Source organism: Mobula hypostoma, chromosome 7 (assembly GCF_963921235.1).
Source record: "Mobula hypostoma chromosome 7, sMobHyp1.1, whole genome shotgun sequence".
NCBI lineage: Eukaryota > Metazoa > Chordata > Chondrichthyes > Myliobatiformes > Myliobatidae > Mobula > Mobula hypostoma.
The window spans coordinates 114,050,973-114,067,349 of NC_086103.1; the positions used below are offsets into that span (position 1 = coordinate 114,050,973).

The 16,377-nt window shown below is 41.1% G+C and overlaps 1 protein-coding gene across 3 annotated transcripts in view; it reads right to left on the minus strand.

Moving 5' to 3' along the window:
- Positions 1-16,377, minus strand: part of arhgap42a (Rho GTPase activating protein 42a) — a 307,232-nt gene that overhangs the window by 71,808 nt on the left and 219,047 nt on the right. For all 3 annotated transcript variants that reach the window (XM_063053810.1, XM_063053809.1, XM_063053808.1), the window contains exons 5-6: positions 12,798-12,899; positions 11,295-11,405 (exon numbers count right to left, since the gene is read on the minus strand). In XM_063053810.1, the coding sequence (XP_062909880.1) occupies positions 11,295-11,405; positions 12,798-12,899 (213 nt within the window). The remainder of the gene's footprint in view (positions 1-11,294; positions 11,406-12,797; positions 12,900-16,377) is intronic.

Here is a 16,377-nt window from a genome sequence, read left to right on the forward strand (position 1 = left end):
TGCAGGCGTGCATCCGACGGAGGATGAAATAACGGGTAGGACCATTACAGACGGCGAAGAAAGTGTCCCGAAGGTGTGGAAGGGTCTGGGATAGGGACACCAAGTACCTCCTCATGGCGGAGAGAGTCACCTTCAGAGCTTGACGGGAGAAGCGGCGAGGGGCAGAGTCAATAAAATGTGAGTACCTGGGATCCTCAGAAGGTCCAAATTGAGAGGCTTGGAAACGAATCCTAAAGCCAACTGGAGTAAGTTGGCGACTGAGGCACGTTCCAAGAAAGGATATATGGCTGTGATAGCAAGTCTGAGTCAAAGTGTGGTCGAAAAGTTGAAGAGCCGAAGAAATTACAGATGGGGAGCTTTAAGTGCAGGTCGATGGGAGTAGACAACTTAAATGGTTTCAGCATGGACTGGATGGGCCAAAGGGCTTGTTTCTGTGCTGTACTTCTCTAAATGTTCAGTTCATTACCAAGAAAAATTATTTAAATGTAGCTTAGATAAATAAAAGTGTACACATCACAAACTCAGAAGTTTGTTTAATTTTTTTGATTCAAAATTATTTATCATACAGATTGAGATTAAGTTGACACGAAATATCTGTAGCTACTGGTTCCAGCATCCAGACACTCACAGATCTGGATTTAATCAGAACTGTTATGAGTTTGGAAGGAGCCAAGTACTAGATAAACACATCTGCCACTCTTCTCTGTCGCTTGACTCTGCCTAATTGTGTTGGATCCCTCTGCATCACACTGTCTAAGTAAATTTATTATCAAAGTACATACTGTCACCATATACTATGTTGGGATTCATTTTCATGCTGGCATTTACAAGAAAATAAAGAAATACAATCAAATTTGTGAATAATTTTACATAAACAAAAACTGACAAACAACCAATGTGCAAAAGAAGTCAAATTGTGCAAATTTTAAAAATCCTGATAACATTAATTGTCAAGTCCTTAAAAGTGAGCCTGTAGAATGAGGAATCAGTACAGAGTTGAGGTGAGTGAAGTTATCGACCAGGTAATTTACTTCTATGAACCACTGCCTACCAAATCTGCCCATTAAGGAAAGCTCTGTTGCATATTCTAGTTTATTATTTATTTATTTATTGTTTTAATAAATGTTTAAATATATATTTTAAATAATGTAACTAGTCCAACAGTTTTTAAATTCCTCTATATATCAGGGATATTTTAATAAATTTTCAACCCCTCATACCCATAAATGTTTACAGGAGACATCGAAAGCCTGCCAGAGCATTCTAGAGCCTGGTCACTACTGAAGTCTTGCTGCCTTATACTGGAACCTAGAGGCCCAAGACAGTTGATTCATGTATCCAGACCAAGCTGCATGGGAGTGAGACTGAGCAGGAAGCTGAATCGTATCTTTTATTTCATAAATCTGAAGTTTGAACAGATTTAAGAGACCAGAAATTTACGAAGTTACACTAAATCTGCCAATCTTCCATGGCATAGTTCCCTGTAAGTTGGAAGAGGTATGGTTATGGTTGGCAAGAAACAATATCAGGACATACTCTCTTAAGCCTGCACTAGTATTCAGTTAACTCCCCACTGATTTAAATCTTTTTTTCTCTAAAATTTGATATCCAAACCTTTCGAGTCTTGAGTCCAATTACCTTTACATAACAAATCTAGGAAATAAAAATTGCTTTACTATCTTTCACTGCACTGTCATTTCAGTGCTGATGATCTATTGCAAATTCTTGCAGCTGCCAGTATTTAGACTTACAGTTTCACCCACAGCTCCATAAAAATTAGGCCAGTCTATTTGGTTAGGGAACTGGAGCTGCAACTCGATGACCTTCGTCTGGTCAGGGAGAGTGAGGAGTTGATAGAGAGGAGTTACAGGCAGGTGGTCACACCAGGGCCACGGGAGGCAGACAAGTGGGTCACGGTTAGGAGGGGGAAGGGGAAGAGTCAGGTAATAGAGAGTACCCCGGTGGCTGTGCCCCTTGACAATAGGTACTCCTGTTTGAGTACTGCTGGGGGGGCAGCCCACCTGGGGGAAGCGACAGTGGCCGTGCCTCTGGCACAGAGTCCGGCCCTGTAGCTCAGAAGGGTAGGGAAAGGAAGGGGAGGGCAGTTGTAATAGGGGACTCGATAGTAAGGGGGTCAGATAGGCGATTCTGTGGACGCAGTCCAGAGACCCAGATGGTAGTTTGCCTCCCTGGTGCCAGGGTCCGGGATATTTCTGATCGCGTCCAAGATATCCTGAAGTGGGAGGGTGAGGAGCCAGAGGTCGTGGTACATGTAGGGACCAATGACATAGGTAGGAAAAGGAAAGAGGTCCTGAAAGGAGAATATAGGGAGTTAGGAAGGGAGTTGAGAAAAAGGACGCCAAAGGTAGTAATCTCGGGATTACTGCCTGTGCCACGCGACAGTGAGATTTGGAATGCAATGAGGTGGAGGATAAATGCGTGGCTGAGGGATTGGAGCAGGGGGCAGGGATTCAAGTTTATGGATCATTGGGACCTCTTTTGGCGCAGGTGTGACCTGTACAAAAAGGACTTGAATCCTAGGGGGACCAGTATCCTGGCGGGGAGATTTGCGAAGGCTACTGAGGTAACTTTAAACTAGAATTGTTGGGGGTGGGAATCAAATTAAAGAGACTAGGAGAGAGGAGGTTAGTTCACAACAGGGGGATGGGAACAAGTGCAGGGAGACAGAGGGGTGTAAAATGAGGGTAGAAGCAAGAAGTAGTGAGGTGAAAAGTACAAGCGGCAGGCCGGCAAATCCAGGGCAAAAATCAAAAAGGGCCACTTTTCAGCATAATTGTATAAGGGCCAAGAGTGTTGTAAAAGCGAGCCTGAAGGCTTTGTGTGTCAATGCAAGGAGCATTCGTAACAAGGTGGATGAATTGAAAGTGCAGATAGTTATTAATGAATATGATATGGTTGGGATCACAGAGACATGGCTCCAGGGTGACCAAGGATGGGAGCTCAACATTCAGGGATATTCAATATCCAGGAGGGATAGACATGAAAGAAAAGGAGGTGGGGTAGCATTGCTGGTTAGAGAGGAGATTAAGGCAATAGAAAGGAAGGACATTAGCCGGGAGGACGTGGAATCGATATGGGTAGAGCTGCAGAACACTAAGGGGCAGAAAACGCTGGTGGGAGTTGTGTACAGGTCACCTAACAGTATTAGTGAGGTTGGGGATGGCATTAAACAGGAAATTAGAAATGCGTGCAATAAAGGAACAGCAGTTATAATGGGTGACTTCAATCTACATATAGATTGGATGAACCAAATTGGTAAGGGTGCTGAGGAAGAGGTTTTTTGGAATGTATGCGGGATGGTTTTCTGAACCAACATGTCGAGGAACCAACTAGAGAGCAGGCTATTCTAGACTGGGTATTGAGCAATGAGGAAGGGTTAATTAGCAATCTTGTCGTGAAAGGCCTCTTGGGTAAGAGTGACCATAATATGGTGGAATTCTTCATTAACATGGAGAGTGACATAGTTAATTCAGAAACAAAGGTTCTGAACTTAAAGAAGGGTAACTTTGAAGGTATGAGACGTGAATTAGCTAAGGTAGACTGGTAAATGATACTTAGAGAGTTGACGGTGGATATGCAATGGCAAGCATTTAAAGATCACATGGATGAACTACAACAATTGTTCATCCCAGTTTGGCAAAAGAATAAATCAGGGAAGGTAGTGCACCCATTGCTGACAAGGGAAATTAGGGATAGTATCAATTCCAAAGAAGAAGCATACAAATTAGCCAGAAAAAGCGGCTCACCTGAGGACTGGGAGAAATTCAGAGTCCAGCAGAGGGGGACGAAGGGCTTAATTAGGAAAGGGAAAAAAGATTATGAGAGAAAACTAGCAGGGAACATAAGAACTGACTGTAAAAGCTTTTATAGATATGTGAAAAGAAAAAGATTGGTTAAGACAAATGTAGGTCCCCTACAGACAAAAACAGGTGAATGATTATGGGGAACAAGAACATGGCAGACCAATTGAATAACTACTTTGGTTCTGTCTTCACTAAGGAGGACATAAACAATCTTCCGGAAATAGTAGGGGACAGAGGGTCTAGTGAGATGGAGGAACTGAGGGAAATACATCTTAGTAGGGAAGTGGTGTTAGGTAAATTGAAGGGATTAGAGGCAGATAAATCCCCCGGGCCAGATGGTCTGCATCCCAGAGTGCTTAAGGAAGTAGCACAAGAAATAGTGGATACATTAGTGATAATTTTTCAAAACTCTTTAGATTATGGACTAGTTCCTGAGGATTGGAGGGTGGCTAATGTAACCCCGCTTTTTAAAAAAGGAGGGAGAGAGAAACCGGGGAATTATAGACCGGTGGTGGGGAAAATGCTAGAGTCAGTTATCAAAGATGTGATAACAGCACATTTGGAAAGTGGTGAAATCATCAGACAAAGTCAGCATGGATTTGTGAAAGGAAAATCATGTCTGACGAATCTCATAGAAATTTTTGAGGATGTAACTAGTAGAGTGGATAGGGGAGAACCAGTGAATGTGGTATATTTGGATTTTCAAAGGGCTTTTGACAAGGTCCCACACAGGAGATTAGTGTGCAAACTTAAAGCACATGGTATTGGGAGTAAGGTATTGATGTGGATAGAGAATTGGTTGGCAGACAGGAAGCAAAGAGTGGGAATAAACGGGACCTTTTCAGAATAGCAGGCAGCGACTAGTGGGGTACCGCAAGGCTCAGTGCTGGGACCCCAGATGTTTACAATATATATTAATGACTTGGATGAGGGAATTAAATGCAGCATCTCCAAGTTTGCAGATGACACGAAGCTGGGTGGCAGTGTTAGCAGTGAGGAGGATGCTAAGAGGATGCAGGGTGACTTGGATAGGTTAGGTGCCTGGGCAAATTCATGGCAGATGCAATTTAATGTGGATAAATGTGAAGTTATCCACTTTGGTGGCAAAAATAGGAAAACAGATTATTATCTGAATGGTGGCCGATTAGGAAAAGGGAAGGTGCAACGAGACCTGGGTGTCATTATACACCAGTCATTGAAAGTGGGCATGCAGGTACTGCAGGCGGTGAAAAAGGCGAATGGTATGCTGGCATTCATAGCAAGAGGATTCGAGTGCAGGAGCAGGGAGGTACTACTGCAGTTGTACAAGGCCTTGGTGAGACCACACCTGGAGTATTGTGTGCAGTTTTGATCCCCTAATCTGAGGAAAGACATTCTTGCCATAGAGGGAGTACAAAGAAGGTTCACCAGATTGATTCCTGGGATGGCAGGACTTTCATATGATGAAAGACTGGATCGACTAGGCTTATATTCGTTGGAATTTAGAAGATTGAGGGAAGATCTTATTGAAACGTATAAAATCCTAAAGGGATTGGACAGGCTAGATGTAGGAAAATTGTTCCCAATGTTGGGGAAGTCCAGAACGAGGGGTCACAGTTTGAGGATAGAGGGGAAGCCTTTTAGGACCGAGATTAGGAAAAACTTCTTCACACAGAGAGTGGTGAATCTGTGGAATTCTCTGCCACAGGAAACAGTTGAGGCCAGTTCATTGGCTATATTTAAGAGGGAGTTAGATATGGCCCTTGTGGCTCAAGGGATCGGGGGTATGGGGGGAAGGCTGGTACAGGGTTCTGAGTTGGATGATCAGCCATGATCATACTGAATGGCAGTGCAGGCTCGAAGGGCCGAATGGCCTACTCCTGCACCTATTTTCTATGTTTCTATGTTTTTTCTATGTCCCTGGATCCTATGCTGCTATTCATTAAGAACACAGTTGGTTCTACTTTCCTACCCTACCCCAATAACAGCTGCTTTTCTCATTGATTAAAATATATCTCAGCCTGAAATATACTTGGAGATGCAGTCTTTATGAGTTTCTAGAGCAAGCAATTCCTCATCTCAATTCAAGTTATGTGCCTCTTTCTTCTTATGTTCACAGGTCCAAGCCTCTCCCATGAAGGGAAATATCCTCCAAATATTTACACTGTTGAGCCCCTTAGTCTTAAGTGTTTCAACATGATCTAAATTTAAGCAGAGACCCAACATGATAAATATTTTATCATTAGACAATTCCTCCACATCCTGCCATCATTCTAGTGAACCTTCACTTTCCAGCTTTTTTTTAAAACTTCAATCCACTTGAAATAAAAACAGGTCATTTCATCTTCCTGACTACCTGCTGCACCCGTTTACCAGCTGACAGTGATTCATGCACCTGGAACCCTAATTCCTCTTGCACTACCACTTTCTGCAGTTATTCTCCATTTAAATAATAATCTGCTTTATTATTCTTACTTCCAAAGTGAACAACTTCATTATTCCCTATGTAACTCTGCTCTATTTGCTAACTTAACCTGCAATATCCTGGTGCAATCCATGTCCTCTCTGCAGTTTACTTTCCCACCCACATTTCCATCAGCTGGAAGTCTGAAGCATATTTGGTTCTTTTCTCTAAATCACTAATATAATGTAAGCAGCTGCTCCCTCCATTGCAGGTCATCAAGTTCATACTGAACCTACTCCACCAACTCACTGAACAGTCTGATCTGAAAGATCAAAGTTAGAAGTCCCCAAGATAAACAATCACTGAAAAGGAAATAAAGTTCTTTTGGCAAACTTATTTCAATGTCTCAGTGGCTTAAAACCAGCTAAACCTTAAGCAGTAGTTCTTCACTGTGTTTCATATTTGTAGAGATGTATGAAATGTGTCCAGTACCACTGCATAATACATTAATTAGTCCAATATGAAAACAACATGTTGAGTTACTTTTTTTCCCAAATTACACAGGAAATTAAAATATCTGCTCAGAAATATCAGGAATTGTCAGGATCCAAGCAGACTGGTTACCACTGAATCCACCATTTAGTGGAAGGAAAATAACAGGAGCAGATAACTAAACGAGTGCAATGCACTCCTGGAACAAACTCTTCCTTTAGTGATAATTAATTCATTAAACATTGCTCATCTTCAATCCACCAACTCATGCAGAACTACCTAAGCAACTAACTGGAGTACATCCCTCTAGTTTCTGGCTCCTTGCTAAAAAGTGTATCAGTGAAGGTAAAGGAATTCCATTTTATAAATTCTCAGCAGTAGCCAGAGAAAATTGTATACTAATATTTGCAACTATTTTGGATCTGCAAAGGAAAAGATGCAGTAAATTAGATGTGCATTTCTAAAGATGTACGAGGTCTGTTTACATCACAACCATATGATTATTTAAGGCCTGAAAGAGAACCACCAATACAGATGTGGGAACTGTTTCTCTTTTCATTCATTTGATGTGCAGGTATTTATTTTTAACAAGAGAGAAGAAGACTTACACTGGGAAATTATTCTACTACAACATTTAAAACTCTATCCGTCATCCCAAGTGTAGAAAGAACTGTCACCTGGAGGTCATTGAGATCAGTGTTATTTTTAGCTCAGAAATTGAGCAGCAAGTGGGAAAAAATGCATGCAAAATATCCTAACCACATCTTATTGTAATTTAGGAACACTAGGTGCATGGAGTATATGGGTAAAGTCTTACCAGCATCATGGGTTGATTTGGATGGTTGGCAAATGTTAATTGGGGAAAATGGAATCTGAATCAGGTTTAATATCACTGGCATCTGTTGTGAACTCTGTTGTTCTGCAGCAGCAGTACAGTGCAATACATACATGTATACATATATTAAATAACCAGTGGAAAAAGAGAGGAAAATTACTGAGGTCCACAGGCTCATTGAACATTCAGAAATCTGATGGTGGAGGGGAAGAAGCTGTTCCTGAAATCTTGAGAGTGTGTCCTCAGACTCCTGTATCTCCTCCTCAATGGCAGCAACAAGAAGAGGGCATGTCCTGGGTGATGGAGGTCCTCAATGATAGATGCTGCCTTTTTGAGGTATCACCATTTGAGGTGTCCTGGATACTGGTGAGGCTATTGCCCATGATGAAGCTGGCTGAATTTACACCTTTCTGCAGCTTTTTCCCTGGTTCTGGGCAGTGGCTCCCCCATACAAGATAGAGCATTCTGACTGGCTATCTCACTAACCGTGTACCTGAAGCAGCTGAAAGGGTTAAACAAGCTTACAGTGCCTTGAAAAAGTATTCAGCCCTCATAATCATTTTCAATTTTACTCTCTCATTTTCTAAATTGTGGCCCAGTCAGAGTCCTGACCTTAACCCAATCAAACATCTCTGTCAAGACCCTAAGATTGCAGCCCCCCACCGGGGGCCCAACTAACCTGGTTCAGCTTGAGCAGTATTTCAAGGAAGAATGATTAAGTCTTAATCCATCACCTTGTGCAAAACTAATAGAAACTTATCCAAAAAGACTACTAGCTGTAACAGCTCCAGAAGTGGTTCAACTAAGGGCTGAACAAAGGGGGATGAATACTTTTGAACTGTTGACATTTCAGTTTTTGAATTTTGAATGCTTTACAATTTTCCCTGTTTTTTGGGCTCCACTGTGAAAAAAGGAGCATGTGATTCACAAATAAAAAATCCCAGTTAAGTTGATCAGAATCCCTGGTTGTAATACTTAGTTATGTGAACAAAGGGTTTGGGGCTGAATACTTTTACAAGGCCCTGTAGGTCAGGAGTGGAAAACAACACTTCAGACTGATCCAGTGGCCAAGAATAGAAAGGCTAGTTTTGTGTCATGGAAAGTACATTAACCATAGATACAGTCTTGAATTTCTTTGGTCCTGGGATAGGTACATTCAATGTGAACTAACGGCTCTATAAAACACGACGGCCCAAAAGAAAGAATTGGTCTTCACAAACACAAGAAATTCTGCAGAGGCTGGAAATACAAAGTAACACACACACAAAATTGCTGGAGGAACTCAGCGGGTCAGACAGCATCCATGGAAGTTAGTAAACAGTTCATGTTTCGGGCTGAGATTCTTCTTCAGAACTGAGAAGGAAGGGGGAAGACACCAGAATAACAAGGAGGGGGAAGGGGAAAGAGACTAGCTGGAAGGTCATAGGTAAAGCCAGGTGAGTGGAAAAGGTCAAGGGCTGGAGAAGGAATCTGATAGGAGAGGAGAGAGGACCATAGGAGATGGGGGAGGAGGAGGGCGCATTGGGGGGGTAGTGATAAGCAGGTGATACGAGGTAAAAGTCCGGAATGGGGAGGGGATTTTTTTTTTACCGGAAGGAGAAATCAATTTTCATTCCATTAGGTTGGAGGCTACCCAGATGGACTATAACGTGCTGGACCCTGAGGGTAGCCTCATCTTGGCACAAGAAGAGGCCATGGCCTGACAGGTCAGAATGAGAATGGGAATCAGAATTCAAATGTTCGGCCACCGGGAAGTCCTCCCTGTGGCGGATGGAGCGGAGGTGCTCGACGAAGCGGTCCCCGATTTACGGCAGGTGTCACTAATGTAGAGGAGGCTGCATCGGGAGCAATAGACAGCCTCAGCAGATTCAGATTCGCAGGTGAAGCGTTCATTCAGTGGATGGTCCAGATTTTATTATTAAAACAACTTATTCCAATTGGAATGGCTGGATTATATTTACATGCCTGCGCAAAAGTCTGAGACACCTGAATCAAGGCCGACACCCTGAAATGGTCAACAATTCTGGGACAACTCTAACCTCCTGTTTAACTCTCCATGGAGTCTGCAAACATTTAAGCTGGAAAACTGTGGATCTAATAGACCCATTAGCAGTGGACCGAAGCACAAGGTAATTCACCTTCCTAGGTTTAAATAGATTTAACTTGATTAATGTATTTTGCTGCATTGGATAAGGAGTAGCAATCACTTCATTTGCCTTTACATTCGTGTACTGAAGAACGATGGTAAATACTCTTGAATCTTGAGGTGGAGTCGATCAAGTTTACTCAGAAAGACAATGAGCTGCACTGGGTCTCACTGATCAGGTGGCTTCCTAGTAGATTCCTCATGGGTACACATTCCAAACAAACATAAACAAGGGCCAAGAAGCCACAGAAAAATCTGGGCCAATTCATTTCAGCTGATCAATCATTTATTGCATCATGGGTATTCTGATGTGTGACCTCTGAAGATGGTCAGAACTACACGTCTGACCGTAGCTGTCCCTCATTGCTAATGAATGATTATGGACTGATTACGTACGGATAAGCTCCCATATTAATAAATTCAACAGTCAGACATTCATACATATGTTTGTTCCTATGAGTAGCAAAACTGGTTTCCCCCTCTCCCAACTTCTATTCAGCAATACGAAACAGTGTGGCATATTTAATATTTCAATATTTGAGTAATCTTGTATATATATTGTTTGATTAAGTATTCTTATTTAAGTAATTAATAATGTGTTATATGTATCAATACATTAATTGATACGTGCACGCCTCGTTAGAAACTCATGATGCGATCCCGGACTCCAGTGTTTTCCTTTGAAATAATTTAATGTCTTGAATTTACAAAACATAACACGGAGTAGGCACTTCTGGCCTCCGAGCCATGATGTCCCAGCAACCGCTGACAAGCCCAACTAACCTAATAACCATTAACCTATCCGGTATGTCTTTGGACTGTGGGAGGAAACCAGAGCACCAAGAGAAAACCCACACATTACACAGGGAGAAAGTATATTCTCCTTTCAGAACAACACCAGAATTGAATTCCGAACGCTGGAATGACCCGAGCTGTAATAACGTCACGCTAACCGCTATGCAGTAATTGTTCCTTCCTATTTCTGCTTTTGATGCCATTGATTGCAATATTGTGGAGGTCTAGCTACCATATCAAGAAATTTACTGACATCTGTTAAAATGGAACCTATTTGATGCTTGGGAACAGCCTGTGCTCGTCAGAAATAGACTGGGATCAAAGTTTTAAAGGATAAATTTCCAAGGTTTTTTGTCTGGTGAGGGATTAAACCCAATTCAAGCGCAGATGGAAAAGCACTAGACTTTGCACTAGACTAGCACTGAACCTAAGAAACACATTTCTTCCTTTTGGCTTGTGAAACCAAATACATGCGTCTTCATGTAGGAAACACGATCTTCATGGAAAGTTCAAATTGACCTTGACAAGTTAAGTAGGATTCACACTTTTCCTCCAGTTTTTGTGCCAAGTATTAATAGGGATATCTTTTTTTTAAAGTTTTAATACTGTTCAACATGATATTTAACTAAACAAACGCATGATCCTTTTACTCTTTTGAAAACACTTCAAATAATTGAAATGTAAACACAAAAATTCCATAGGAAAAACAATTCCTAACAGTTGAAAGTATTAACAAGAAATGCTGGAATATTGTTTGGCAAAATAAATCAGCGTTGTGAATATGTTCCCTGGTAAGGAAATTATAGAGCATCAACTTACAGGTTCAACAAATTCAAACTTCTTTTTCTCCTGTACTTCTTGAACCTTGAACACATATTCCAGCGATGCTTCATAAAAATTCTGTCGTTCCTTGATAATTTGTGCATCAGCCTGCAAAATGAAAGAATTTGCATTTTGCTTATTATGTCAGTTTGATTAACTTTAAACCTCATTGGAACTGTTATCTCACAAGAGGTGGCCATGAATTTTAACTAGCTTAAGAAGGTTCTCATCAGTCTTGATGCACTGCTCTTTCCACAAAGCCCTGTAAGTTATTTCCCTTGGATAATTGCCCAATTACCTCTTAACACTCCTGACTGATTGTTTCCAAGTAGTAACTTCTCAATCACAACTGCCCTCTACATAAAAAAAGTTTTATATATTTCCCTTATGTCTTTTGAATTACCTACTATTGAAAATTTCCTCCTCGTATTTACCAGTCTAATCCAATTATGACATTGTACACATTTCAAAATTCTTCTCATGCAATGCCCAGCTATTCCTGTATAGCCTTTCAGAAGGAATATCTAATTCATGGGAACAATAGAATAAAATGATGATAGTAAAATTATTTTCTATACTCTTTCAAACAACTCAATGAGAAGTGATGAGAATGGACTCAGTACTCCAATGCTGGCTTAACAACTGTTCAGTTTAAATCAGACAGCACTCTCTGCCTTGTACTCTATCCCACAGCTTCATTACCCACTCTTTCAGCATGTCCTGCTGTTCTAAAAGACTTGTAGAAATAAACCTGAAAATCAGAAGAAAAACTTCAGATACTAGAAATCTGAAATAAAAACAAAAGCGTGAGAAAGACTCTGCAGCTCATCTATGAGAAGGGAAACAGAGTTAATACCTTAGGTTGAACACCGCAAAGACAGCTTGATTTGTTTTCCTCTTCTGTACGTGGAGGACATGCCCAACCTGATCAGCCCAACATGTCTTCTTGCTCTGCACTTTGCACGTCTACTTTCTTCAGTTCATGTTTCTCTGTCTACGTTCTCTCTTTCTAACAGTTCTCATTCACTCACTGACAAGATAACCTTGTTCATCCCCATGGTCACCCTGTCTTAGCTCCCCTATCTTCAGTTGTTCCCTTCCTAGTTCTGACATAGGGTCTCTGACCTGAAACATTAGTTCTGCTTCTTTTCTCAGGGATGTGGCCTGACCTGCTGAATATTTCCAACATTTTATTTTGGACACGGACAACCAGGCCACACAGCTCCATCAGAACATGACACATAGTCATATTATTATCTCAGTGCGTTGGAAAGGTGGAAGATATTGCAAATGGTATTTTCCTCAAATTCTAGAAATAAATATTCTTCAAATACATGGTTTACTAACCAAAAATTAGGATGAACTCAAAGTCTGAGCACAAAAAAGATTTAATTAACATCAAAAAGTCCTCAACTATATTATAGAAATTTATATTTTACTAAATATTTGTATTTCAAACTATACACACAATACTCCTTATAAAGTCAAGGAATTTGTTACCTCTTGTAAATGTGCTTCTTTTTTCCTTGATGATAAATTCAAATGCTTCTCCAATATAGAGTAGTATTTCTCACTTTCCTTATCAAACTTCTTCTTCCCTTCCTAAAAGCATATATACATTTTTTTTTGAGCAAGTACTCAGTAGTTTTTAAAACAATGAGACATAGACACTTAATTAGTGCTGTTACTTTGACTCTGTTAACTTAACCGTTTGAATATTTGGCTGAAGAAAGTCAACTTCAATTCCTAAGCTAGAATAGAAACAAAATAATAGTAATATATTACCAGTTTATTTGAAGCTACCACAATTAAGCAATAATAAATACAATATTTTACGAATATGAATAATACTAAGTCATTGAAGGATGCTTATTCTTAGAGTCTGTAGATGTGTAGATGTTTAAAGCGCTGCTGATCAATATTTGAATTGAAATATCAACTTCAATGTTGACTGAGCAACATTACAAATGCAACATTACAATTAAATATAACACACTTTCAAATATTAATTACCAATAAAACAAACCAATAAACAAAATTGTCCTATAAAATAATATTTTAATGCAAGCATAAACACGAGAGATTCTGGAAATCTTGAGCAAAACATAGCGATGAAGGGTCTCAGCCCAAAACCTCAACTGTTTATCCCTTCCATAGATGCTGTCTGACTTGCTAATTTCCAACAGCATTTTTGTGTTGTTTAATGTAAGCACAACTTAGTTTCAACATTTAGCAGTCTGTTTGAACAATTATTCTGTACTTATGGATTTCATGGACACAGCACTAAATGTGATTATATTTCCCCCAAGGCTGGAGCAATTTCTCGGTTTCAGTCTCATTAAATTCTAAACAGCCCTTCCAGGTGAAGTAAGCATCGTCTGGGGAACTGTTTCAGAGCACCTACACTCTATACACAGTGGGCATCCTCAGCTTCTAGTTGTATGCTATGTCATAGAACATAGAGCAGTACAAAACAGTACAGGCCCTTTGGATCATGATGTTGAGCCAACCTCTTAAACTACTCTAAGATCAATCTAACCATTCATTCCTACATACCCTTCACTTTTCTACCATCCATGTGTTTATGAGTTTCTTAAATGCCCCTAATGTATCTGCCTCCACTATGACCGAGCAAACACCTGAGGGCAGCACCGAGCAAACACAGGAGGGCAGCACCGAGCAAACACAGGAGGGCAGCACCGAGCAAACACAGGAGAGCAGCACCGAGCAAACACAGGGGGGGCAGCACCGAGCAAACACAGGGGAGCAGCACCGAGCAAACACCGGAGGGCAGCACCAATGGGAGGGACCAGCCACCACCCATTGGGTTCCAGTGCGCCCAGAGGCCCCTGCTCTCCCCCACACTGACTCAACTCTCCTTCACTGGGCGACTGCAACAGGTGACACTGCGGCCTCTAACTAGTCCTGATCACAACAGAGGAAACGCAGCTCCCCCAGCATCGGTCTTGACGGATTTACAGTATTCTTTGTTGCCAAAGTAGTTGCAATAAGTCCATCCAGTTCCATTACTATCGAGCAACTCGTTGATCTAGCAGTCACCTGCCATCATAAGGAAGACATAGAAGACGCGAACAGATACACCTTTGATTGAACCTGGAATAGCCGCTGCATCCAAGCATGCCACCATCTTCCTGGAAGTCACTTTTCATCCTCCTTTGCTCCAAGGAGGAGAGCCCTAGCTTGCTCAACCTATCTACATATCTAGTCCAGGCAACATCACAATAAGTCTCCTCCGCACCCTCTCTAAAACTTCCACCTCCGTCTTACAATGAGGCAACCAAAACTGAGCACAATATTAATATTCCACGTGTGATCTAACTGGGGTTTTATATCGCTTCCCTCACGGCTCTTGTACTCAATCACGTATGAAGGACAACACATCATACGCATTCTTAACAACCTTATCCTCTTGGATGGCAACTTTGAGGGGTCTATGGATATGGACCACAAGATTTCTCTGTTCCTCCACACTGTCAAGAATCCTGCCAATAACCCCATATTCTGCTTTCAACTGAAATGTGGACAATTCGGAAGAAAATTAATGATTAAGGGATTCAAGAAAATGATAAAACTGTTGCACAGGACACGACAATCTTCACCGCATTTCCTGTACAGCACAAGCCTCTATGGAAGCTGAACTGAAAATTAATCTGATTAACAAATATTACGCTACTTCACTTTATAGCAATGGAATGTATTCTGCTGGGGACATTAGACAGCAAAATAATATTAATGATATGTTGTGAGGATGCAGTTGAGATGTTTACAGCTACAGCAAACACCATTTCAGCCCGGAGCAGATTCCAATGTCTAACTCTGATGTGCAGTGCAGTCTCTAACATAATGACAACTAGTGAGAAAGATTCCCAATTAATATAGCAGCTAAAGCCAGGCCAATCTGCATTTCTCTGCCACTTTGATTAAGTCATAGAGATTTGTTCAAAGAAATTATCATTAATCAATTATATTGGAAAAGAAAATCTGCAGGTGTTGGGAAACCAAAACAGAAGAAGATAGAAGCATTCTGTGGGTTAAATCTTGGAGGGAGAAACTGAATTAATGCTTTCAATTTATGGATGCTTCACCATTCAGGGACCAGTCCTCATTGAGGGGTCAGTGGTGGAAAGGGTGAGCAAATTAAAGTTTCTGGTTGTCAACATCTCAAAGGAACTATCCTGGGCCAAAAATATTGATGCAATCATAAAGGTATGTGAATCGAGACTCTTGCGAGTTTCTATAGATGCAGTGGAGAGCATTCGGACTGGTTGCAACATGCCTGGTATGAAGGCTCTAGTGCAAAAGATTACAAGATGCTGCAGAAGGTCATAAATTTGTCCAACTCTATCATGGGTAAAACCCTCCCTACCATCAAAGACATCTTCAAGAGGGCGTTGCCTTAAGATGACGACTTCCATTGCAAAGGACCCTCACCATCCAGAATACAGCATTTCTTGTTACCACCATTGTCAAGGAGATGCAGGAGCCTGAAGACCTATGCTCAATAATTCAGAAGTATCTTCCCCTCTGGCATCAGATATCTGAATGGCCCTTGAACACCATCTCATTATTCCTTTCTTTGCACTAACTATTTATTGTTGTGAGTTTTATAGACATTTTATGTCTTACCTTGCATGACTGTCAGAAGGCAATAAATTTCTGAGGCAGCTGAAGAGAGATGGACTTTGCACATCCATACTCACATCATTCTACAGATGTGCAGTGGAGAGCACCCTGACAAGCTGCATCATTGCTTAGTATGGAAACTGCACTGAGGCAGACAGGTAGGCTCTACAATAGGTAGTCAAACTGCTCAATGATTCACTGGCACCAGCCTACCCACCATCAAGGAAAGATCCCACCCACGCTCCTTGTTGCAATCCAACCAGGCTGAGGCTACGGAGTATCCACACCAGCAACATCAGATCCAAAACAGTTATTCCCCAATCAGTAAGACAGGTCAACACCTTCACCCACTACTTTATTCCGGTCAGTCACCTTATGAAGAGCCAAGTGTCACTTTATGGACATACAATCAATCAATGTTTATAAACTATCTTAT